Source organism: Macaca nemestrina, chromosome 10 (assembly GCF_043159975.1).
Source record: "Macaca nemestrina isolate mMacNem1 chromosome 10, mMacNem.hap1, whole genome shotgun sequence".
Lineage (NCBI taxonomy): Eukaryota > Metazoa > Chordata > Mammalia > Primates > Cercopithecidae > Macaca > Macaca nemestrina.
Window position 1 is genome coordinate 134,709,232 of NC_092134.1, and position 26,371 is coordinate 134,735,602.

General features: G+C 55.0%; 1 protein-coding gene across 1 annotated transcript in view; it reads left to right on the top strand.

The window, feature by feature from the left end:
* The window catches only part of LOC139356497 (SH3 domain and tetratricopeptide repeat-containing protein 1-like), a 52,041-nt gene extending 36,738 nt beyond the window's left edge, over nt 1–15,303 (top strand). The window contains exons 4-13 of the mRNA XM_071070585.1: nt 387–428; nt 933–1,078; nt 1,887–1,917; nt 2,060–2,228; nt 2,288–3,196; nt 5,738–5,888; nt 7,180–7,300; nt 8,000–8,149; nt 9,219–9,416; nt 12,092–15,303. Coding sequence (XP_070926686.1) covers nt 387–428; nt 933–1,078; nt 1,887–1,917; nt 2,060–2,228; nt 2,288–3,196; nt 5,738–5,888; nt 7,180–7,300; nt 8,000–8,149; nt 9,219–9,416; nt 12,092–12,102 — 1,928 coding nt within the window. The 3' untranslated portion in view covers nt 12,103–15,303. The remainder of the gene's footprint in view (nt 1–386; nt 429–932; nt 1,079–1,886; nt 1,918–2,059; nt 2,229–2,287; nt 3,197–5,737; nt 5,889–7,179; nt 7,301–7,999; nt 8,150–9,218; nt 9,417–12,091) is intronic.
* Nucleotides 15,304–26,371: the final 11,068 nt, after the last annotated feature.

Genomic DNA, 26,371 nt, shown 5'->3' on the forward strand with positions numbered 1-26,371 from the left:
TTCCTGATATCCGGAAGGGGAGAAGATGGTATTAATCCCCATATCGCAGGAGGTGAACACCCACTCTGTGATAGCTTTCCGAATTTGCAGGGGGAGAGAGGATAATATTATTCCCAATATTGCAGAAGATGTACACGGCCCCCCCCCCGTGATATTGTCCTTAATATTCCAAGGCACAGAAGACGATGTTACTCCCAATATCGCAGAAAGTGTCCACCCCCCAGTGATGTTGTTCCCATGATCCAGGAGGGAAGAGGATGATATGACTTTCAATCCCTGCACCCTGCAATGCTCTCACCCTGCAGCACCGACACCCAGCTCAAGCTGACGTGGGACCAGAGGCGCTGGCTGGGGGTGTTGATGGCTTCTTTTTTCTCCCTTGCCAGACTCAGTAGAGGAAGCTGAGACCGAGCAGCCGCAGGAACGAGGTGGGTTTTGCCGGTGGCTCAGGCTTCCTCTGGTTGAGTTGGGCCTTGGAGTAATGCTGGGGGAAGTCACAGAGCTGAGTATGGTGGGCATTGGATCCGGCTATAACCCCTCTGCGGTGTGGGCTGGGGGCTTGGGGGACGTCACCTGAGGTGGGCCTGAACCTCCCGTCTACTCTGGCACTGGAGGCTGTGGGGTCCCACACTTCTTCCAGTGAACATGCTGGCCCCCGCCTGGTCCCCGAGCGAGGTGGGGCATCCTTTCCACTGCTGGGGCCCACGTGTAGCTGTGGGTTCTTTTCTCATGACCTGGAGAAGCTGCAGCTCGCCCTGTGCTCTGCCTCAGAGATGGGAGGCCACACTGCCCTCAGCGGGTGGCAGAATTGAGAGCCTTAGGTTCCAGGGGCCTCAACTGAGGTCCCTGAAGGGTCTGCTCCTTCCTGAGGGGCTGATTCAGGGAGACCCTCCCTTCTCCCCTCTATGGCTCTGTCTCTTCCCATCACACAGGGTCCGTATGTGGACAGCCTGGTGATGTGGACGCCCCAAGGGCCCTTGGAAGTTCCCTGGGAATGGGATCCATCCCAGTACATTTGGGATGCAGGCACAAGGTCCCAGAGGCAGCCCGGGAAGCCACTGGGGAAGGGAAGGCTGTTGTAGGTTTGCCTCAGGGACAGGGTAGTTCCACCCTCTGCCAAAGTCCCTGGAGCAATGGCACGTGGCTCTCCAGCTGCCCTGGAGGCCAGGGTAGTGGCTGGGAGGGGCTGTGTGCCTCTGCCGAGTGGGGGAGATTTCTTAGCTAATCTAGTGTAGTCAAGTCAGACATTTGTCTCTGAATCATATTTAATTCCAAGGCTTTACAGACGAATAAGGAGACAGTTTGTATTGAAAATACCTTTTACATGTGAGCTTGAAACAGAGTCTGTTTAAATCTAGGTTTTTTCCTTCCCAGTAATGCCTCCTTTCATCCCAGGTTTTCCAACAGGAAATGCGCTTGTTTGCTCACCTCTGGGAGGGGGCTTTGGCTAAGAAGCCAGCAGGCGTCAGCGGGCTGCTTGAGCAGCCTGGCCTTTGTTAACCCTTTAGGAACTGTGGGCTTCAGGTTTTCAGACCATCCAAGGTAAAGGTGGCCACAGGGGCCTGGAAGCTTTCCCATCCTTCCTGCAGGGATGGTCCGTTTCCCTGCACGGAGCTGGGTACATGGCTACAACACCCCTGTCCTGTGCCATCAGTGGCTTTACCAATTTTGCATAGCAACTTTTGAGCTGATCAATAGCTCTGATTGGCTGTTGAGGATTTCATGGATTCCTGTACCCCATCGGGGGGCCTGAAAAGGCATCTCTGAGGGATCACTGAGCTGACATAGTGCCCTAAAACCATGCCGTCAGGTGGGTGACAAAGCAGGACAGGAGGGTGATTTTGTAGGAGAGTCGGGCCACAGGCCTGCGTATTCTGTCCCCATAGTGCCGGAGTTCCTACGTGCTCCAGGCCCTGGGTTTGCATTGCACATAATTCTCAAGGGCTCATGGCAAGCTGCACCAGGGACACAGAAGGCGGGGATGCGGGGACCCTGTCCCCAGTGGACCAAGGACTCACTGCTGGACTCTAATCAATCTAGGTGTTTTTGTGACTTGCAGAAATACCTCCACCTTGCCTGGGCCCGGGGCCACAGGAGATCCTGCGGAAGATGAAGAATGTTCTGGAACAATATAACAAAGACCTGCCCAGGCTGCCCCCAGCATCCAGCAACGTGAGTTTGCAGGACCCCGAGGAGCCCTCCTTCTGCTTGGAAGCTGAGGATGACTGGTTAGGACCCAGAGGCCCTGAACTCACTGCTGCTGTTCCTGAACGCCCCCGGGTACGAGGCCAGCTGACGTGGCGCTGCCATGGCTGAGCAGCGTGTTCTGCAGCTTTAGCGACGAGGAGCTGACTGGGCACCTGGCACAGGCCCGAGGGGTGGCCAAGAAAGCTGGCCTCGTCACGGCCCTGGCCAGGCTCTGCTTCCTCCTGGGGCGGCTGTGCAGCAGGAGGCTCAAGCTGTCCCAGGCCTGGGTGTACTTTGAGGAAGCACCGGGGGCCCTGGAGGGCAGCTTTGGGGACCTGTTCCTGGTGGTGGCTGTGTCCGCCAACCTGGCCAGCATTTACTGGAAGCAGAAGAACTGGGAGAAGTGTACACAGGTGGTTCCCAAAGCTGTGGCCCTGCTCCTGGGGACACCTGGCCACATCTGCAGCACTGAGGTGGAGGGAGAGCTCCTGCAGCTGGTGCTACGGTGGGCGGTGGGTGGCCAGAGCCTGCAGGCCGAGGCCCGGGCCTGCTTCCTGCTGGCCAGGCACCACGTGCACCTCAAGCAGCCCGAGGAGGCCCTGCCCGTCCTAGAGCGGCTACTGCTTTTGCACAGGGACTCGGGAGCCCCAGAGGCTGCGTGGCTCTCAGACTGTCACCTACTCCTAGCTGACATCTACAGCTGCAAGTGCCTGCCCCACCTGGTGCTGAGCTGTGTCAAGGTGACCTCATTGAGGGCACAGGACTCGCTGGCCGGCTCACTGAGGAGCGTGAACCTGGTGCTCCAGAACGTCCTTCAGCCCACAGCCTCCCCACTACCTCAGGCGAGCGCTGGCCTCCCTAACCCCGGGCACAGGCCAGGCAATGCGCGGACTTCTCCACGCCAGCCTGGCCCAGCTGTACAGCCACCGTGGCTACCACGGCCCGGCCATCACCTTCATGACGCAGGCGGTGGAAGCCAGTGCTGTTGCCGGAGTCCGTGCCATCTCGGGTCAGGGCACACCTGGAATTTGTGATTCAGAAACAAGTGGTTTTTCCACCATCGAAAGTGCTGAGTCATGGCCAACAGCAGATGTTGGCAAGTGCCCTGGAGACAGGCCGTTCCCATGCAGGGCCAGGCCCTCTGTGCCTACTGGGGCAGCCAGCTCTTTCTGGTTTGCCCAGGGACCATCCTGCCTTGAGCACTGAAAGGCCTGCGTGCTGGGAATCCCTAGACATAACCCTGGGGTCGAGGCAGGCTCTGCTGAGCTGGGACTTGGGGCCCCTCCATGAGCCAGGCCCTGAATGCCGGTTCTTGTGCCCGTGTTATCTGCTTGGTATGTTGGCAGCCTGTACACCTGTCATCCCACTTTACAGAGGACACGGGGGAGGTGATTGCCCAAAGCCACAGAGCAGTTCATGCAAAAGCTTGTTGTGCAGAGTGGGCCAGGCCCCACCCACAAATGGGGCTTGTGGGGTCCTCAGTTGGCAGTGGCTGAATGTAGGAATGTGAGCTTCAGGCCAGAGAAGCCACAAAAGGGTGAGTGGCGTGATGGTGGGGCAGCACTTGGCCCCGGGTTCGGGAAGACTCTTCAGTCTGGGACCAGAGGGTTGATTGGATTTAGTCAAGTAATAGGTGGTGGTGGTGGGGGCGGGGAGGGGCTGGTGGTGTAGCCTGTGTGAAGGCCCAGGGGTGAGCTAGTGAGGATGAGTGGCGGTGGGTGAATGGTGGTGAGCGAGCGGGAGTGTGAGCAGGGTTGAGTGAGTCGGGCTTACGCAGGGAGTTGCAGAGTTGGGAGTGGGTGGGTTGGGTGCTGGATGGTGAGAAGCTCTTCTGGAGAGCTAAGCAGGGCCTGGGGCCTTAGGCTGTGGCTTGGCCTTTTCCCCAAGAGCACTGGGGAGCCATGGAGTGCTATAGAACAGTCACTGCAGACTGAGCAGTGAACGGACAGTAGGTGGGCAGGGCTGTCCGAAATCTAGGCTGCAGAGGATAGATGAGGAAGTTGAGTCTAGGGAAATGACCAAGACAAGGGATGCTGTTGCGGATCCCCTCTGCCTTGCAGCGCTTTGTCCATCCTCCCAGGATGGACGTCATGGCATAGTGAGACTAGAGGTGCCTCCTGTGGCCTGGCTCAGAGCCCCAGGGGCTGTGGCTAAATCTGCCCATTTCCCAGCACAGGCCTGTCACCCACTCCTGGCCCTAGGAGGGATGAGATTTTGGAAAGGATCGTGTGAAGGGGCCCCAGTCCCACACATCTGCCCAAGGAGAGTGGGGGTTCAGACCCAGGCTTCTTCCCCAGGGGCATTCTCTGACTGGAAGGAGACCCTCCAGGAACCCAGCGCCCAAGCCCCCACTGCGGGGAGGGGCACAAAGGGGGTGGGGTAGCAGGGCAGGGAGGGGGGCACAGGGAAGCTGGCCCAGGGCCCCAGTAGCCCCTGTCCTTGGGATCATTTGGTTTCTTGGCATCAGATTCTTTGAGCTGCTGGGCCTGGGGTCATCCCAGGGCTGCAGATGGCCCATGAGTCCCAGCTTGAGCCTCCCTTGTTGGGTGACACGTCTTCCCATCCCTGCCTGCACACCTCCCCAAAGGTCATCTCAACCCCAGCAGAGGCAGTACGTGCAGTCTGGGCTGTTCTTCCTACTAGGGTGGCTTTTGTCATCTGACCTCTGCCTGCCCCAAGTCTTCACTCTTGGCCTTCATCTGTCCCCTTAAATGTGACCACAGCAGCCACCTGTGGCTTCTTTCCACAGAAGACAGAGCCAGTTGTGTCACCTGCTTCCCTGGGGCAGGGTTTCAAGGTCTCACATCCCATATGTGGCCCACTCGGCTTCCCCCGAGCATCCTGATGTGGTGGGGTAACCATGGCCCTGGTCACCCCACTCACAGGGCCTGGTGACATTGCTGCAGTTACACCTCCTCGAGTGTCAGACTTACTGAGAGAGCAGGGAAGGAGCCAGATTCCATGGCGACCTGGGAGACTGGCTCCAGTCTTGGCCTCAGGTTCACAGAAGGAAAATGGGCCAGTGTGCTAGAGCCATGCTTCTCAAAGTGTGGTGCCTGGACCAGGAGAGCAGCATCCATGTCACCTAGGAGCTTGTGGCAAGTGGGAGTTCTAGGGTCTGCCCCAGGCCTGTGAAGCCGGAAGTTCTGGGGGCAGGGCCAGCAAGCTATACAGACAGGCCTCGGGGTGACTGCGATGTCTGCACATCTCAAGAACCATCGGCCTAGATAGCCACTGAACACTAACGGCTCCTGGTGCGTCTGGAGAAGACACAGGCCATGTCTGGGAGGAGGGGAGATGGACTAGCACACTCCTCCTGCCACAGGGCAGCACGATGCTCGATTCCCTCAGAAGGATGTCCTTCATCTTTTCCATGCCGTGTGTGTTCACCTTGGCCCTCCCAGCAGCCTGGGAAGGGCAGAACACTGCACACACAAGAGGGCCATTCCCAGTCCCCACATTCCAGATTCATCTGTCACCAGACCCAGGAGGAGGCAGACTGGTTCCAGGAGGATGAGAGCCCTTGTTCTGACACCGTGTCTGATTCCAGGGCCTACAAATCCGCTCTGGACTACACCAAACGAAGTCTGGGGATTTTCATTGACCTCCAGAAGAAAAAGGAGGCGGCGCATGCCTGGCTGCAAGCAGGGAAGATCTACTACATCCTGCGGCAGAGCGAGCTGGTGGACCTGTACATCCAGGTGAGTGGCAAGGGCTGCAGGAGGGCCCCTGTGCTGTTCACTCTCTGTCCATCCATCCATTCATCCTTCCATCATCTATTTACCTGTTCATCCATCTGTCCATTCATCCATCCTTTTATCATCCATCTATTCACCCATCTATCCATTCATCCTTCCATCATCTGTTTACCTGTGGGTCCATCCATCCATCAATCATCCATCCATCCTTTTATCATCCATTCACCTGTCCATCCATCTGTTCACCTGTTCATCCATTTTCCCATTATCCATCCATTCAGCTGTTCATCCTTCTATCCATCCATTCACCTGTCTGTCCTTCCATCCATCTATCCACTCACCTCCTGTTCATCCTTCCATCCGTCCATCCATTCACCTGTTCATCCTTCCATCCATACATCATCCATCCTCCTCTTCATCCTTCCATCCATTCCCCCATTCGTCCATCCATCCATCTACCCACCAATCTACCTATTAATACATCCCTCCATTCATCTGTCCATCCACCCAAGCATCCATCCATCCACTCATTCCTAAGCCACTGCTGAGCATCTGTTGTATGCCTTTTCCCTCCGTCTAACTGGTTCCCTCATATCCTCCCCCAGTGGCCAGCATCTTCTCCCTGAGGGCAGAGGCGTGGCCCCTCAGTGCCCAGCACCTGCTGGTATACAGCACATGCTCAAATAATGTGGCCACTCAGTTAACACACAGAAGAACCTGCTCCAGGCGACACGTGGCACATCTCCTTACAAAATGCATCTATCGTAGCGGCTGTTTACAGAGGCTTTCCCAAAGTGTGATCTGGAACAACTTGTGAAGCCCACGAACCTGATGAAGCTTTCATCATTGAGCACATGCTGTATACCTCCTTGAGCTGAGGAGAGGGATCAAGAGCTCATGGCCAAGAAGGGACCAGGCCCACCCACAAACACTGTTGGTGTGTGGCCCGGAGCTGTGACAGGGATGTGGCAATGCAGAAAGGAGCCAGGGGATGGGCTCCCAGCAATCTGGGGGCCATGGAGACTGGTTTGAGTGCAGGGAGAGTGGGCTAGGGGTAGCCCTGGTGGTAGGATTCACAGGTGTCGGGCTCCCGGGCTGCAGCTGCTCAGTCATCTCCTATCACTCAGGTTCATCAGTTCATTGTCCTCATGCCAGTGGTGGGGGCAGCCCTAATGCCCAGGGTCTGATAAATGCTCAGGTGTACCTGCAGTGTGTGACAGGAAGGAGGCTGGTGAAGGTGGGCATGGCCACCTCGCCAGGTGTGGGTCTTGAGGGAATTTCTGCCTCCTTTCAGGGGCACAGAATGTGGCCCTGTACACAGGCGACCTCAACCTGGGGCTGGAGCCGTTTGAGGCAGCTGGAGACATCTTTTTCAATGGGCCTGGGAGCGGGAGAAAGCCGTGTCCTTCTACCGGGTGAGCTGGCCTGTGGGCTGATGTGGGTGAGCCTCAGGGGGGCACCTGGAGGGCTGAGGCACAGGTGTGGCAGGGCAGAGGCCTCGCACCTGGAGGCAGGGCCACCCATGCACATGCTTAGTTTCCTAGTGGTCTCACCAGGAATGATACTGACTGTGCCCCCTGCCCGGGACAAACGCTTGGAGCCTGGACATGGCAATGGCCTTACCCTTGCACTTGATCTCAAGCAACCATGAGCAGGAAGTCCTGTCCCCATCTTACAGATGAGGAAACTGAGGCTCAGGCACAGGGACATGTCAAAGGGCACAGCATGTCAGTGGGAGGCCCAGGACTGCATGCAGCCCGAAGCGGGGACGGCTTCTCCCTTCCTCTGAGCTCACGGTGTGGCTCAGCCCTGGGCACAGATAAATGTGGTGCTTTTAGAGCAGAGAGGAGTGCCGGCTCCCCCCAGTCAGACCCCCGGTGCGCAGGTGGGAGAGGCTGGTCTGAGGCTGCCGGGTGTAGCTGGATGGGCCTCAGGTGACTCTTCAGCCCCTAACTTGGGCGTTTGACCCGTGCGTTATCCCAGAGCACAGAGCTGTGTCGAGATCCAGGGGTAGCTGGGGCGTGGGAAGCTCCAAGCACATGTTCGAGCTCTGAGGAGGGCGTTGGGCAAGGTGGGTGCTGCGGGACGCCTGACCCCACCTGCCTGTGTGGTAGGACCGGGCGCTGCTCCTGGCAGTGACTACGGGGAACCGCAAGGCGGAGCTGCGGCTGTGCACAAGCTGGTGGCACTGCTGGCCACGCTGGAGGAGCCCCATGAGGGCTTGGAGTTTGCCCACATGGCCCTAGCACTCAGCATCACTCTGGGTAAGTCCCCTGAGCCCCCACCCTGCCAGGAGCCACACTTTGCCAGAGCCCAGCCTCCAGGTCTTCAGGGCAGGAGCTGAAACACCTGCCAGATTTTCCTGGTCTCCTGTCCAGGCAGGCACATCTGCCCAGCTGGCTTCCCAGTCCAGCCGTGGGGCACATCCCGAGGTCTCTCACGCGGTGCAGAGCCCCCTGCCTGGCTGAGCTCTGCTTCCTCTGCCTCTTCCCGCTGCTGACCACAAGGGCTGCCCAGTGTGGCCTCTGCCTTCCAGACATGCCAGGCATCTCGTTGGCCCCTGTGCCTGGCTGAATGGCATATTCCCTTTCTCTTGTGCCCTTCCCACCCTCATCAACCACACGGCTCTCTGGCTGATGAAGTCCCAGTTCCCCTTCCAGCAGCCTGCCCCTTAAGGCTGGGCATCCCCTGGTGCTGTGCCAGGGTTGTCTGTCTTCCTCCAGACACAGGGAGCCCTGGGCAGGCCACATGCACCAGCACCTTGTGCCCCGGGTCCCAGTACACAGTAGGTGTGCAGCTGTGTGGGAATGCATTGAATGCAGGCTCCACGGCACTCGCCCTGAAAAGGGGAGGATATCAGAGACAGCCTAGGTGGGTTTGCGCATCTGTGGGGGGACCTGGAGCTCAGGCACGCAGTGACTTCCCAGGGTAGGGGGCTCTGATCGTGACACACCCAGGAGTCGGATGTCACGTCTGTGGGTTGCCTGGAGCCCTGGTGCCCGGGAGCACCTGGACTGCATGGCTTTTGGGCTCCCCTGGTTAAAACCAGTGAGCAAAGGCAGGTGGCTATGTGTAGGCAGAGCTGGGCCATCCAAGTCCGACTTGCCAAAGCCTCACAGTAGACGGGGGCAGGCCTTATTAGTTCTGCTTTGCAGATGGGAAAGTGAGTCTGGGAACCTGGAAGGGACTGGGCAGAGCTTCCCAGGTGACCACAGGTGCCTGGAGGCAAGCCAGGTGCTGCCCGAGGTCTGCATACCTGCTCCTGAGGGGCCTGTGCCCTGCCTGCCCCAGGGAGCCACGTCCTCACACCTGCCCCTTTGGCCTGCACCCCAGGGGACCGGCTGAATGAGTGCGTGGCCTACCACCGGCTGGCTGCCCTGCACCACCGGCTGGGCGACGGCGAGCTGGCGGAGCACTTCTACCCTCAAGGCCCTGTCGCTCTGCAACTCGCCGCTGGAGTTCGACCAGGAGACCCTCTACTACTTGAAGGTGTACCTGGTGCTCGGCGACATCATCTTCTACGACCTGAAGGTGGGTGGGAGGGGCAGGGCTCCGGGTGTTCCCGGCCCCCTTGGAGTGGGATCTCCACCCAGACCCCAGAGTCCTGGGTTCCAGCCTTCCTTAGGAATGACCCAGTGGCCTCCCTGGAGCTCTGCACCCAGCTGGAGGAGCCGGCAAGGTTAGCAGATACAACCCAGCTCCCAAGGTGGCCAGGCCCCACCCTCAAGAACTCAGTCTCAGCCAGGGAGGCTGACACATGAGCGGGCAATGGTGGCCTCTGGGTAAAGGGGGATCGTAGTCGGGAGGCCCTCCTGGAGGAGGTGACGCCAAAGCTGAGTCTTGACAGTCAAGTGTCAAGTTGCATTTAACAAAAACAGGGTCGGGGGGGAGGACACTTAGGAGGATGGCATCATCCTCATGTTGAATCCACATTGCAAGATCCAACCCAAATCCCAGCGCCTCCTCTAGGAAGCCTGCCCAGGGTGCCAGCCTGCACTGAGCAACTCCTTCCTGGAGTCCCGAGACACCTTGAATCTTCACATCACCCAGGAAGGGTGGGGTGGGGCCAGTGTCTTACCATGTGCTTCACAGACAGGGAAACCCCAGCGCAGGGCAGGTGCAATGGGGTGGGGCCCAAGCCAGCCAGACTGAGGCCTTGCTGGGTCGGGTCTGTCTCGAGGAAAGGTGCTGGGACCTGTACTCCCTCTGCCCCCAGCCCTGCAGGGTGGAGAGCTGGGACTGGCAGACTCAGACCTGGGACGTCTGCACCCCTCTGGCCAGCAGGTGCCCACCCCTCCTCAGCATCGCACCGGCACCGCGTCAGTGCTCCTTATGGGCTGAGGGGCCAGGGCGCTCCAGTCCAGGGACCGAGATCTTGGGGGCCTTAGAACAACATGAGCAGGGGCAGCCCTAAGACCCCACCCCGAATCCCCCACCACAGGCCTGGGGCTGCCCGGGAGGCCCCCGCCCAGTGCTGGCGACACCTGGTGCTCAGAAGCTGTCCCGGTGGCCTCCCAAGTCCCAGCCAGACAGGGAGGTGCCAGGTGTCAGGCCCAGAGGGACGCTGCTCACTGCTCAGGGGCTCACCTGGGATCCAGGGGACGGGCCTCCCAGAAGAGGCCTTTGTCTCTCTTGGTCAAGCCTGCCGCCCACTCCGCCTGCCCAGGAGGGAGGAAGGAAAGGGCCAAGTAGTACCTGAGAGGCCAAAGTCCACGGTTAGGGGCGAGGGGCACAGCCCTCTGGGCCTCATTGTGACTATACTGTCAGCACAGGCCAGCTTCCCACAGGAAGGCCCCCTCGGAATTCCCAAGGGAGGCTGTCTTTCCAAGGCCACGCCCTCCTTGTATAGGAGGCTCTGGACCCAGGGCCCAGAGGAGTGGGAGAGAAAGCCAGGCTGGATGGGGCCTGGAAGGCTGGCGGAGAGGCAGGGGTAAATGGGCATCCTTGCCAATTGCCTCTAAAATGGGGTCCCCTTTAGTCTACACATGAGAGTGAGCCCTGGAATAGGGTGGATTAGGTGTGTCCTGGCTCAGCCTGCCACTCACTAGTTGCTGCACACACTACAGGCACATTGACATGTACAGACACACACACACTCAGGCATACACACACACAGGCCTGCCTGCACTGAGCAACTCCTTCCTGGAGGACACACACAGGCGCACACACACGCATACGCAGAGACATACGCTTTGGCTGGCTCCTTCCTGTTTACTTGGGATGCCCCCACTCCTTCAGGAAGCCCTTGCCTCCCACCCCTGGCTGAGTCTGGGGCCTCCTGGGCCCCCCACAGGCTTCTGGGCTTCCCTCTACCACAGCCCGGGCCACCCTGTATGGTCAGTGTTCACTCCCAGGTCCCTCAGCCTGGGAGCAAGGATGTTAGGCTCAGCCATACACCCAGCACAGAGTCCAGTGTTCGGCTGGGCGGTGACTCAGGGCCTTCTCACGCCCCTGCTCCGTGTGTGGGGCGGGGCAGTCAGGGAATGGACTGCTGCATCTTGGACTTTGTCCTTGGCCCTGGGAGCCATCTTGAGATGGTAAAGGGGGACAAGCCAGGCTCGAGTCTTAGGTCCCTTGGGTGACCCCCATGTGGAGGCGGCACCTGGGGAGAAGCCGGGTGGGGGATGGGACGGTCAAGGAGGAGGTATGGGAGGCCAACCCAGGGATGGTGAGCTTGAGCCAAAGATGCATTGAAAACAAGAGTGGATGTCTGGGGAGTCACACTCCGTCAATATTTCAGAGAACATTGCCAGAGAGGACACCTGGGAGATGGTTGTGTACCTGGCCTGGCCCGTGGAGGGCCTGGAAATGGTCAGCAAGGACAGGGGCCAGAGGGGAGCCTGGGTCACTCAACGCTGTGCCCCTGCTGGGGCTTGGAGCCATGGGTCCTGCATGGAACTCTCAGAGCAGGCAGGATCGGCCCTGACCTCAGTCCATGGGGAAAGCAGCCACTGCCTGCAGAGAGGGTGGGACTGGGGCAGGAGGCTTCATGTGAGTGGGGGCGTAGGGACACTCAGGAAGTATTCCAGGGGTGTCAGGGTCATCCCCACCTCCTGCAGCTGAGACCACAGCAGTGTCACAGGCTTCAGGGCTCATGGGGTGAGCCAGGATTGGCTGGACATATGGAAGGACCCGGAGACAGGAACAGCCTCTGGGAAGACAGGCTCCGAGTCCCCCTTTTGCTGACCATGGCCTGTCCCCTTCAGGACCCGTTTGATGCAGCCAGGTACTACCAAGCTGGCACTCACCGTGGACCTGGGCAACAAGGAGGCACAGCTGAAGATCTACACGTGGCCGGCCACCATCTCCCACAACTTTCTCCTGGACCACGAGAAGTCGCTCTTCTTCTACCAGAAGGCCAGGACCTTCGCCACAGAGCTCAACGTCCACAGGGTCCACCTGCCTCCTCTGCCACTCTGCGGGTGGGCCCACTTAGGTTGGCCCCCAGCCACCCTCGCTGAGGACAGCATCTGAGAGAGTGGGTTTTGTGCAAGGAGGATGGTCTCCTGCCTCTCCTGGTGTCTCCATGGCTCATTTTCTGGGAAATGGAGGCATGAAAGCAGGGGTCAAATAGCAATAAAGGTTGTTGTTTTGTTTTTTTTTTTTTTTTTCCCAATAACCTACCGAAGTCCCCAGGGCATCCTTCCCTGTGTGCTTCCTGGGGCGTGTCTAGGGGCCAGCTCCTTTCTGGTGGCAGCCCTCTGATCTTGGGGATGGGAAGGACCCTGAGTCCAACACACCTGGGCCAGGTCACCATGAGCCTCGGTTTCCTTGGCGGCCAGAGGGGAGATGGTGGTGGAACTCCCTGGGCAGCTCCCTGCTCGGAGCTTTTGCTGTAGGTCTCGTGCCGCCCTTGCCTTTAACCTTCAGGCCACTGTGCCCGGATGTGGGGGCTGCTAGTGCCCCTGTTCACCATTGAAGAAACAGGGGCACAGAGAGGTTAAGTGTCTGGCCCACCGTCACACAGCAGGTAGGGGGGGAGACACAGAGCCCAGTACACTGACCAACACACCACCCTGCCAGCCTGCTGCCAGGAAGGTGTCCCCCATTAGGACCCAAAGTCAACTCCTTGTCCTCTCTTGTGATGTCAGGAGAGCCACAGGCCCGTGAGGGTGGCCCCGGGATCCCTCACTCAGTGTCCTCTGCTCCCAGACTTGGCTGGGCCAAGCCTGGCCAGTCCCACCTTTGGCCACTGGTCAGCCCTGCGGGAAGTGAGATGCAGGGATCTACAAAGACTGCCTGTGTAGACACTGCTGTCCAGTGTTGAAAGCCTTATCTGGGCTGCCCCCCAAGCCGCCCCCACATACCCCTCCTCTTCCGGCCCCCGGCCCTCATCCCAGTCCCAGGAGTCCCAGGTTTTCCTTCTTGGAATCTCTTGGCCCCAGGGAACACAGCTCACATGGTCTCTTTGCCAGTTTACGGCAAGGAAACCGAGGTTCAGAGACTGTGGGTGTCCCACGTGATTCTTACATACATTGCACTCTCCCAGGCCCCTCTTTTAAACACTTTAAATGAGGTGACATTCACATCGCATGTGATTAACTATTTCAACACAAATCATGTGGTGGCAATTGTGCATTCACAGTCCTGTGCAACCACTCACGCCATCTACTTTCAAAATGTATTCATCTCCCCAGAAGAAACCTCCCATCGTTACTAAGCAGTTACCCCTCCTTGGTATCCCCCAAGCCCCTCGTTTAATGAAAGGGGAAACTGAGGCCCGGAGGGAGACTTGCCAGTGGGCGGAGCTCTGAGAAGGAATCAGGCACCCATCTGCTGCTTCAGTCCTGGGTTGGTTTTCCACCCAGCAGAGGTGACAGAGCCGGGAGGTTCTGGGAGCGCCACAGGGGAGCCCCATGCTTGCAGCCAGAGCCCTGCCCGGAGCCTCCCCACCAGGGGGCAGCAGAGAGCTTTCCAGAGCCGGCCGCGGGGCTGGCGGGAAGCAGTGGGTCAGACCTGCTGACAAGCCTCATTCATGTTGACCCCAGATCGCTGTCTCTGTGGGTTGAGCTTGGGAATTGGAGGCCACATGATTGGAAACATGAAGAAGGCTGGGCCTGGCTGGAGCAGCGGGAAGCGCCGTCACGTTTACTGAGGACACAGACCACCTGCCCGCTGGGCCCAGCCTGCAGCCATTCTTCTCAGGGTGGGGTCCGCAGGTCCGGGTTGCTCTTGGCCCCCGACCTGCCTCAGAGTCCGGGGGGCTTTGGAACTGTGCCTCCCCATCTCCACCCACCCTGGCTGGTGCCATGAGGGCCCTGGATCCTGGGATCCTGTTCCTCTTGGGCAGCAGAGACTGGGGGACCAGAGGAGATGATGGGTCTTCAAGCCCCACATTCAAACCCCAGCCCACCACTCACAGTCTGGGGGTGCGGGGTGAGGGAGTTGATTTCTCTGAGCCCCAGTTTGGTCACCACTAAAATGAGGTCGACCTACTGGGGCAGAGTGCCAGCCCCAGGGCTAATAGAGGCCTATTTCCTACTGACAATACTTCTTACTCCTAGGAACAGCTCCAACAACCACACACTAGGGAACGCTCAACCCACGCCAACTTGTCAGAGGCACGAGAACCAGAGCAACTCCATCTTGAATGGGGGCTGGGTAAAGGGAGGCTGAGACCTGCTGGGCCGCATTTCCAGGAGGCTAGGCATTCTTAGTCACAGGAGATAGGAAGTCGGCACAAGATACAGGTTATAAAGACCTTGCTGATAAAGCAGGTTGCAGTACAGAAGCCGGCCAAAGCCCACCAAACCCAAGATGACCACGAGAGTGACGTCTGATTGTCCTCATGGCTCATTATGTGTTAATTATAATGCATTAGCTGCTAAAAGACACTCCCACCAGCGCCACCACAGTTTACAGATGCCATGGCAACATCTGGAGGTTACCCTACATGGTCTAAAAAGGAAAGGACAGAAACTCTCAGTTCTGGGAATTACTGGAACCCCTTTCCTGGAACACTCATGAATAGTCCAACCCTTGTTTAGCGTATGATCAAGAAATAACCATGAAAATGGGCAACCAGCAGCCTTTGGGGCACTCTGCCTATGGAGCAGCCATTCTTTTTTTTTTTTTTGGAGATGGAGTCTTGCTCTGTTGCCCAGACTGGAATGCAGTGGCGTGATCTTGGCTTACTACAACCTCCGCCTCCTGGGTTCAAGCGATTCTCCTGCCTCAGCCTTCCTAGTAGCTGGGACTACAGGCACCTGCCACCACACCCAGCTAATCTTTTGTATTTTAGTGGAGACAGGGTTTTGCCATGTTGGACCAGGCTGGTCTCGAAGTTCTCACCTCAGATGATCCACCTGCCTCGGCATCCCAAAGTTATGGGATTACAGGAGTAAGCCACTGCGCCCGGCCAGAGTAGCCATTCTTTTAATTCTTTTCTTTCCTAATAAACTTACTTTCGCTTCATGAACTTGCCCCGAATTCTTTCTTCTGTGAGATCCAAGAACCCTCTCTTGGGGTCTGGATCGGGACCCCTTTCCAGTAACTTAACCTCTCAGACCCTTCATCTCTTCATCTGTAACCAAAGACAAAGCCTCCCCCGAGGTTCCAACAGTGAGGAGAGAACGCATGGGAAACGAGGGGCACGGAGTTGGTGTGCAGAACCAATGTCACAGACTGGCTGTCAAGCCACTGTCATATTGGAAGTAATATCATGCTCTCCCCCACAAGTTATGAGGAACAATATCACAGGGGGGTGTGTACCTTCTCTGGTAGTGGGAGTAGTATCATCTCTTCCTTTAGATGACAGGAACAATATCACAGGGTGGGTGTACACACCGTGTGTTTTTGAAAGCAATGTCATTCTCTCTTCTAGGTTTTATGATGCATATCACAGGCGGGGTGTATACCCCTTGTTATATTGGATGGAATCTCAACCTCTTTCAACCTGTATCTTTAGAACAATATCCCATGGGGGTTGTACATCTCTTCAATATTGGTAGTAAAGCCATCTTCTGCTTTCCTGGATATAAGAAACAGTATCACAAGAGGGGTGTACACCCCTTGTAATATTGGTAGTAATATCACCTCTCCCCTGTGGATATTAAGGACAAAATCCCAGGGTGGCTGTAAGGTTCCTACTTTATTGGGAGTAATGTCGTCCACTCACCCCCTGGATAAGAGGAACCATATCACAGAAGAATTGTCCACCCCCTTTGATATTGTCAGCCGTGTCATCTTCTTCCCGCCTGGATATTAGGAACAATGCCCCAGGGTTAGGGGCGGTGTACACCCACTGCGGTATCGAAAGTAAAATCAGCCTCTTTCCCGCTGGATATTAGGAACTCTATCACAGGTGTGTGTGCACCTTCTGGGATATTGGGAGTACTATCAGCCTCCACCCTGCTGCATATTAGGAACAATATTCGGGGGGCAGGGTGGTTACACCCCCTGCGATACTGAGAGCAATATTCTTCTCTTTCTCCTGTACAGTAGGAACTACATCACAGGCGTCTGTACACCTGCGATATTGGGATTAATGTTATCCTCTCCCCCACTGAGTATCAAAAACAATATCACAGAAGGGTGTACACTCCCTGCGATATGGCCAGTAATATCATCGTCTCTACCTTTGGATAGGAGGAACAACATCACAGAGGGTGTGTACACTGCCCTGCAATATTGGGCATAATGTTATCCTGTCTTCCCCTGGATATTAAGAACAATATCCCTGGTGGTGGGGGGTGGAGTACATTAAGAACAGTATCACTGGGTGGGGGTACACCCCCTGCGATATTGGGTGTAGTATCATCCTCTCTTCCCTAGGATATTAACAATATCACAGGAGGGGTGTAGAGCCACGGCCCCTGCGTGATTGGGAGTAATAGCCTCTTCGACCTGTGGCCTTTCTATGGAATCTCCTATGACGGCCTGATAAACAGTGTCTGACCAAAAAATTGGCTGGCCGGGGTAATGCTGCACCACGTGCGGGGTGCGAGGGTGGAAGCACGTGTGGACATCTACAAGGTGCTGAAGGAGAGTGAAGCCAGCAATGACCGGACCCTAATGGCATTCAACGAACAGGAGTCAAGCGCGGGGCCCAAGGAAGTCCAGGAAACGAGCCGGGGCCAGCCTCGGCAAGGCCAGCATAGCACTAGGGAAAGCAACAGGGAAAAGCCCAGGAGAGAGATGGCCCTCAGCTCGAGTGGGAGGCACGCAAGGCTTCAGCTGACCTCACGGCCCCTCTGCTCCCTTCCCTGCACTGGAACTCAGTTCTGAAGGAAGAACCCGGAGCAGAACTACTGTTTTCTGAGGTTCTGTGCCAAGCTGAACTAAGGAGTCTTCAACAGGGCTGGGAGTTTTCACCGCAAACTCTGGAGCCCTTCTGGATGTGAACATCTAAGGTAAAGGCCAGCGGCTGCTCTCCAGGAAGCGCCAGGCGGCCAAGCCACTGACGTGACCCCACGTGCCAAGGTGGCCACCATCCCGTCTGCAGCTGAGTGAGGACCCTCTCTGCAGCAAAGGCCTGTGGAACTACCTGACCATAGAGGTGGGTCAGCTTATCAGGGACTGGAGGGGCCACCATGCAGGTGTCAGCACCACGCCCATGACCAGCAGAATCCACTCCCCCCACAGCACATGTTGGTGAAGCTGCCTGCCAAGGAGGGCATGATTTCAGCTCTCTAAAGAACCTCTCATCTCACCAGGAAGGCTACGGTTCCAGGCAGCAGCCCCCAGTGGGCCCGGCTCTGTCCCAGAGCTCGTAGGTACCAGGCATTCAAACCCCTTCCTGCAGGCTCCCGCAGCTGGCCCTGCAGCCTCGCTCCTCAACGCAGGCAGGAGAGGCCGGCTCCAGAGAAATGGTGCTAACGCTCCCCTAGTCTAGGTGGCATAGAAACAGGACCCCAAGGACTGGATATATCATCTCGCTTTCAATCAATAAAGATAGGCTCTCCCTAAGGCAGAGAAGCTAAAAATTTACCCCGTTCTGGCCAGTGTGACCGACATAAAGCCAAGCTAGCAAAGGGTTGGGGGGAAGAGTAATAATAAATCTGGCTCATTCTTAGCACAGAAGAAACAAGTTGCTAAAATAAGGGAAAGAAAGCAATGGAAGGAAACGGGGTTCTCTTACCTGGACAACAGCATTCAGGCCAGTGTCCGCGCCCAGGCTTATTTCTGTGCCTGGGACATTGTTGCTAATCGTGGCCGGCACCACACACGGGGGATGCAAAGCTCCTGATGGTGGCTTCCTACCTTGGCCATGTCGCACGCGCTGTTGTAAGCCTGAAGCAGCAGGGCCAAGCCGTTAGCGGGGGTGCTGGGTGCTCACCTGCCAGCCCCAGGGCCTGCACTGAGGTCCAGGAAGGGACAGGAGGGGCCTGAGTCACCAGGGGAAGCCCATTCATGCGGGTCAAGGGGCCCAGGGAAGCTCTGGAGGCTGTGTGGGAGCAGGACAGGCCTCAGCGACACAGGAGGCTGCCTGGGCACAGCCCAGGTCCTCGTGAAAGGGGAGGCCTGCAGGCAGCACAGCAGGGTGGGTGTGAGGCAAGCAGCAGAGCAGGTTGCAGGCAGTGGCGAGTTAGTCACGAGCGGGACAGCTCAGCTCTCAGCATCTCATTGTGGGTAAGGGAGGCCAGGGCGGTCAGGACGTTTAAAGGCAAAGCCAGTCCTGTAGCTTTCTGCAGGCAGGCAAGGATGAGTGGGATGGGGCCCACAGCTGTAAGGACCACACCAAGTGACCACCGTCATCGTGCAGAGGAGGCCTCCACGCGCAGGCAGGGAAGGAGGCAGGCAGCTGGATTACCGGTGGGCCACACTCAGCCCCTGGCCGCATCTCTGCTCTCTGGCGGGAGGCTGCCATTTCTGCCCTCGGGAAGCCGCACACAAAGCCACACACGCGAGCAAGAACCTGAGTTGCTGCTCTGGGGTTCCACTGGGAAATGGGCTCTGGTGTCAGAACTGGGAGCGGTTCTCAAGCCCGTGTGCCCCGGGGTTTTTCAGACTCCACCTCAGGGTGTTAACCAAGGTAACAGTAGGACAGGTCCACATGCCCACTGTTCCCACGTCCAAGCGGCCCCACACAGCAAGGTGTTTTGTCATCCACTTGGTGGCAAAACCAACTATTTATGGACTTGGATGTGTCCCTCTTCCTGTGAATATCCCCACATCTGCTGCAGAAATGCTACTGTTGGGACACAGGGTGGGGCCCACATCTCCCCGGGAGAGTTGGACACCGAGCGACCCAGGCTCTGCAGCCCTGGTGCAGCCCAAAGCATCCCAAGGCCAGGAGCCCGTGTGGGCTAAGGGCTTCGGACAGTGAGTGGAGATCCGTGGCAGGTGAGTTCACAGCGTTGTGGGTAGGAGGGTAAGGTGGGTGGGTCAGTGCTGGGTGACCACGAGGTGAGCTGTGAACAGGGACCCCCGTGCCCCATGGCATGGCCTCCACGTCCACCCAGGCTCTGCACATGCCCAGCTCTTGGGCTGCTCTGTACAGGCTCTGGCCATGGCAGTCTTTGCAGGACTTCAATCCAAATGCCAGCCTGCTTCCCAGCCAGAAACACTCATCTGGGGATACTCGCTGGCCTGGTGCCCAGGATGTGGCCCCCTCAGCACCACCATGTGGGGGGCTCTATCTTATGCTTTTCAGAGAGGTGATGTCACTCCTTTACTGTGGAATACCCTAGCTCAGGACTGACCAAGACTGGCTGGACCAAGACTGGCTGCGGGGAACTGGCTGCTTCTCCAAGAAGCTCTGGCTGGAAGCCAGAGGGTGTGGGTGACCCGGGGCCAGGAGGGGCCTGAGGCAGACAAGAGGGCAGGTGGGGGGGTCTCAGCTCCTTAACTCCACATTGAAATCTGTGGGAATGGCCACATTGCTGCAAATCCTCTCTCCCCTCTTCCCTATCGCTCTTTTTCCTTCCTTCAGTCTCCAAAAAAGGGGAGGGAAGATTCAAGACAGGGGAGACCCTGCCCAGGAAAGCATAAAACTCTCAAGACCAAACACAGCCGGGCCCCTGGGTCTGTGGTGGGGCCACTATGACAAGGAATTACAAGGCTGTGGTCACCGCCACCTTCGCGACACCTGACAGCAGCATGGCACCCACCTACTGTGTTTCTGATGTGACCTGATCAAGCTTACAGGACAGAGTAATGTACCAGCCAGCGCTAAGGAATGAAAGGAGTCCAACGGAAACTTCCTGCAGCCATATCCTGAGAATATGTAGCACCTGCTCTGAGGTATTTCATTCATTCCGTTCTGCCCGGAAGACCCACTCGCCAGCACCGCATAGATTCTGAGGGGCTACGGCGTCAGCTAAGCATCAATGCTGGCAAGAAGCAAATCATCAGTGAGGATGAGGATGAGGACACACGTGTCTAAAGCAGATGATGACTTCAGCACATTAGATCCGCCCAGGGCTTCTGAAGTGCAACACGACCAGGTCCTGAGCCAGACGCCTACTATGGAGCTTGCCCTGTGCTTGGAGGAACTTTCCGCAGCGTCCCTTGTCTCCAGTCCCAGGTGCTGGGAGCATCCCTTCTCCCAGTTCTAACCAGAAACCTCCCTGGACGGTGCAAACATCCCCTGGGGCACAATCACCCCATGAGAATCACCAAATTGACTGAACAACTGGAGCCATCCACAGACCCCAAACATAAATGCTGCCCAGGGCCAGGCCAGGAGTCATGGGTCACAGAGGGTGTGGCCAGACAGGGAAGAGACGCTCACTCCCACACGTCCTCAGCCTCTGACGGCTTCAGGACAGTGGCTGGAGTGACCTGGAGTCACCCACGTCAAGTCGCCTCATGCCCTCATTTTTCGAGTTCGCCACCAGCTCCTGTTCTACGGCCAGACGAGCCCAGTTCAGACCCAAATTCAAACCTTCTCAGGATTCAGCATGTTTGGCCGTCAGTAAACAGGGCTCTGGAGAAAACAGCTGCCATGTTCACATCTCGGTCCCTCTCCCTTCAGGGGTCCATAGAGGGATCCTCAGCGGCTTTCTCGTCCCTGCCCCGGCTCCTGAGCAGCTGCAGCATTCGCCAGGGCGACCTCGATCACCTCAGCCGGCATCACTCACCCATCACGAGACTAGAACCACAGCACTCCCAAGACCGCCTCATTCCTCGGAGCTCAGGATCAGAAGGGCAATGAGGACACACATACACACTAAGGTGGCTGTGCCTGGCCAACGGGAGGCTCAACTAACTACACGCTCCAGTTCTTTCTCTATTGTAATCAGTTAACTTAAGGTCCGACAGTGGCTCATCCCTGTAACCCCCGTGTTTGAGAGGCCAAGACAGGGGGATTGCTTGAGCCCAGAAGTTTGAGACCAGCCATGACAACACAGGGAGACCTCATCTCTGTAGAAATACAAAAAATTAGCCACGCATGGTGGCATGCACGTATAGTCCCAGCTACTCAGGGGGCTGAGGTGGGAGGATCGCCTAAGCCTGGGAGGTCGAGGCTGCAGTGAATCATGATTTCACCACTGCACTCCAGCCTGGGAAACAGAGTGACACCCTGTCTCCAAAAAAAAAAAAAGAAAAAGAAAACAAAAATTTTTAACCTAGCTTTCAGAAACTCGAATGAATGAAAAACTGAATTTAAAACAATCGCATAATAAATCACACAGTCCCTCAAAGCGGGTGGAACTGACCATTTGTGGGGTGTTTGCCTCACGTGTTTTGGTTTTCAAATTTTGACCCTACACGTTTGTTACATATTTACAATCTAAAAAAAAAAAAAAAAAAAAAAAAATTATTTATAGCAGAGGACGCTGGAATTAAAGAGAGATTTTCTTCCTGAATGAAAGTGTACATCACGTACCACAAGCATCTACGCTTTGTGTGGAAACTTGAAAATAACAAGTCACAGGGAGATCAACACCAGCTTTGTCCCACATCTTCAGATGCTCAGCTAACTGCAGTGACTGCTCTCAAATTCTCCACCTATTCCCTCTGGGCAAGTGCCAATTAGGTAACGATTAGGGAAAAAAGAAGCTTCAATCCCTCCCATTGCACACCCAACTTTCACAGACCCAAAAATCCAGCTAAAGCCGGTGAAAGAGCAGTGAAAGCCATGCTGGAATCCCCTCTGTGAAACAGACACTCATGTTCACGTTCCCAGCATGAAGGTCAGTCCAGAGCCGGGCTGGACCCACAGCAGCAAAGCCGTGACGCCCGTCACCAGGATTACTGAAGCAATGCCTAGGTCAGAGATTAGTGACTGCCAAAAATAAGGTGAAAGTTGCCCCCAAAGCCAGTGAACACGGGAAAACCTGGGCAGGTTTCCTTCACAAAGAAAGTTTAAGACACTCAGAAAAGCAAGAAACGAGTGCTAAGCATTTCTAACCATATGAGCTGTATGTTAAAAGCTTGTTATTTTAACTACCAGTGCTAGAAATAAGTTGCATGCCAAGGGTTTACAAAAAAAAAAAACTTTGAAAAATATTCGTGAGAACTAAGTCGCACAAATCAAAACTTGAGAATTTCTGAAAAATTTTAGACATCAAGTTTTAAAAAAATGAAATGCTTCCTGTGTTAGGTACGGATCTTCAGATTCCCACCTGAATCACCAAGTGTGACACACAAACATGAGGATAGGCATATATTTCTTTTAGCCCGGAATCGCGGTATGTGCCTGTGGTCCCAGGTACTCGGGAGGCTGAGGTGGGAGGATCACCTGAGCCCAGGAGGTCAAGGCTGCAGTGAGCCGAGATCACACCACTGCACTCAAGCCTGGGTGACAGAGTAAGACCTTGTCTCACAAAGAAAAAAACCAACAGAAAAGTTTGTTTCATTATTGTCTCTTGGCAAAAAAACTAAACTAGCCCCAATATTGCCTTGGATGTAATTGAACATCCCCAGTTTACAAACGGGAAAATGAGGTCAACAGCCAAGACCAAAGAGACAACAAATGCAATGGCGCGTTCAGGACAATGACTACAATTATAAAATATTCAGTTCAATTTCTACCCTCAGCATCAAGGTAGGGGCTCCTCATAATGGGAATTGGAGGCTCAAAGAAAATTTAGGCTCAACATTAAAAAAAAAAAAAAGCGGATTTTAATGCTGGTGCAATCACAGGAGACTGCGGCCCAGCCATCCTCAGCGCTGCAGGTACTCACGGGCACATCCGGGGTCTTGGCCACGCTAAGTCCGGGCCGGTGGCCACACAGAAGAGGCGATAAACTTTTTTGGGAGTGAGATCAAAAATGTTCAGTCTAAAAACCTACTTTTCCAGGGGGGAGAAAAGAACGAGAAGCTCTCATTCAGGGTATTTGTAAAAGCCTGTTTCTAGCGCACTGGTAGATAAAAAGGGCCGGGGCCCTCGGGTTAGCCTCAGCGGGCGCCCGAATGGCAGGGCGCACAGGGACTTACCTCAGTGATAGTGTTCAGGGCTGTGCCTGCCCCATGCTGAAATCCGAACGCGGCACATTGCTCGACACAGTAGCGGGAACCATGACCATGGGCACAGAGAACTCCTCGTACTTCTCCCGGACGGCCGACAGCTCCAGGAGTCCCATTTAAATTGACCCAGTATCTGCACGCTGGCTGCTGAGAGGCCATGGTGTGGAACGGCCAGGACATCGCTTAGTCATAGGGGGCACAACACCTCACTTGCCACTCTTGTGCTTCTATTTCATCAAACCCTATTTTCTCCTGAATATTGACCATAGCAAAGTCATTAGCCTTGGAGATGCATTTGAAACATCAACTTGCTTTGTTCAAGAGGTTTAAGACACACTTAAGTCTTTCTTGCCATGCTTAACACACTCGGCTGGCCCTCTCTGAAGTGTTTCTGGAACAAAAGCCTTGGCCTGCTGCGTGAACATTCACACTGAGCACACTGTGGCGAGGCCGCTTGGCCAGCCAGCAGGGGGCAGAAGAGAGCCACAAGTGCCACGTGGGGTCCCTGCAAACTGCGCCTCTCTCCCTCAATCAAGGGGGGTGCCTCCTGCCCATCCAGCGGCTTCCTCCAAGGCCTCTTCAGCTGCCACAGCACTGACTTCAGACTGCTCAGCCAATGGGGTAACAGATTCAACAGAGTTTCATGTTGTTAAAGGAAAATTTCTGTTACCAGGCAACCTTAATATCAGATTCAAGGTAAAATAACCAACAAGATTGTTTCCAAACCAACGTGCTACTAGTGCCTTATCCTTCAATGCTGCTTAAACACGAAGTATGAGGAAAAAAGAGCATGGCACTTACTTCTTAAAAAATAACACCTCTTCTAGGTTCATGTTACCCATATCATAAAGACTTAGAACTGTGGATTCCCTACAGAAACGTGGAGTGGGGGTGGATCCCCACCGCTGACCCAGCCTCCCCCCAGCTCAGTCACCCCCCTCACCACGGGGTTCACACCTCTCCAGGCCCTGTCATCTCAACAAGGCAAGGTGGCGTCTCTGAGATCTCTTCACAGGGAGCACCCGGGAGCTAGAGAGACACACAGACACACCCATAACTGCTTTAAAATCCTGAAATGCAATACATATTCAAGGAGTTCATTATTAGTTTTTTAAAACTGTAAGAACAGAGTGAGCCTGGTTTTAACCTCTCTGCCACAATAACACCGTGTACATCTGTCTTTTACTGTTTGTTCCTTCTCCAGCAGCTGCTGCCTGGCTGGCCGACTGAAGAAGAGCCTCTGGTACTCTGGGAGGAGGCCCTCGGTAAAAGCGTGAGCACCACGATCACGTATCAGGACGCCGCACACGTTAAGGTCACCCACAGACCGCCATTCCCAATGCCTAGAAGGCACTGAAGGGGCCTCCTGCTCTTTGTAAATGTTAACTCTCCTAAGCTATGTTGTGTTGAAAAATTTTAACTGCAGTCCACACATACTTCTTTGTTTCAGTCTTGTTTTTATCCTAGAAGCATATTATTATGGAAAATTAAGTTTGCAAGGTTGAAGGGTTTTCTGAAAGTCGACTTCTAATCCTGGAAGAAAAAAAAAAAAAATGGGCCAGATGTGGTGCTCACGCCTGTAATCCCAGCAGTTTGGGAGGCTGAGGCGGGCAGATCGCTTGAGCCCAGGAGCTCGAGACCAGCCTGGAAAACACGGCAAAACCCTGTCTCTACTAAAAATACAAAAAAATAAAAAAAAAAAAAATTAGCTAGGTGTGCTGACATGTGTCTATTCCCAGCTACTAAGGAAGCTGAGGTGGGAGGATCACCTGAGCCCAGGAGGTGAAGGCTGCAGTCAGCCTAGATTTGCGTCACTGCACTCCAGCTTGGGTGACACAGTGAGACCCCGTCTCAAAAAAACAAAAAGCAAAAACAACTGTATAAAAAATCATTACAGAAGGGAGCTGGCCGAGCACAGTGGCTCACGCCTGTAATCCCAGCACTTTGGGAGGTCGGGGTGGGCAGATCACCTGAAGTCAGGAGTTTGAGACCAGCCTGGCCAATATGGCAAAACTCCATCTCTAATAAAAATACAAAAATTAGCTGGGCATGGTGGCGGGTGCCTGTAGTCCCAGCTACTCAGGAGGCTGAGACAGGAGAATCACTTCAACCCGGGAAGCAGAAATTGCAGTGGGCCGAGATTGTGCCATTGCACTCCAGCCTGAGCAACAAGAGCAAGAGTCCTCTTCAAAAATAAAAAAGGAGCTAATGTTTTTCATTTAAGGGAAAGGAGAAGAACTGGCAGTATTTATACATCTCACACACACATCTGCAGTGGTGGCCTCAAGTATTCAAGATACACATTCCCACAAATATAGTTCAAAACTACTCACCAAGTTACACGCTAAGAGCACATGCATTGTAAGAATGCTACATTATATTTTGTAAGCATCTGTATCCAATATTTTAGCATACTGGCAGTTTTCCCTTCAGGTGCTGTATGCCTAAATTATTACATGTTTAGTCATTCATTTTAGAATTTATTACTTCCTTTAGACAAAAGAAATATATTTAAACGTAAGCTACTAAATTAATGACTTAGGGGAAAAATTACTAAATTAACTTGGAAGTTCAACTTTGCAAACTGTATTTGTTGGACCTCATGTAAGCTAGATGATCAGTTTTTTAAATTGTTGTGTGTTTCCCTCAAGGATGGAAGTCTCTTGTCTCTCATCCACTGTGCACACCACTGCAGCTGGCGCCTGTCCTCCACGGCGCCACAGTGGGGCCTGCAATTCACCCTGTACCACGCCTTCCACACCTTACCTGAAAGTCACTAAGTATAACCAAGAAGGAAATGAAAAGCAGATAAATGACCTCCACCCCCACATCCAGCACGCAAATGTTAGACATTCATCAAAGTAAAACCAAAAACCAAAAACCCATGTTAGCTCACGATTGTAACTGGTAGAGTTATGTGCATGGCAATTTTAAAAGTCCAGTTAAGTAAAAACCTAATTGAAAGTCTCAAGAAATGCGAAGTTTATACAAGAAGACATCTGCAAACATTGACAGTGAGGAGAGGACTTCACTCTGCATCCAGCCTGTCCTGGAAGCCACGGCCAAATGCCAGGCTGTATAGATCTGAAAAGCAGAGAAAAACAAGCGTTGAAAGGTGTACAGGTCTCAGC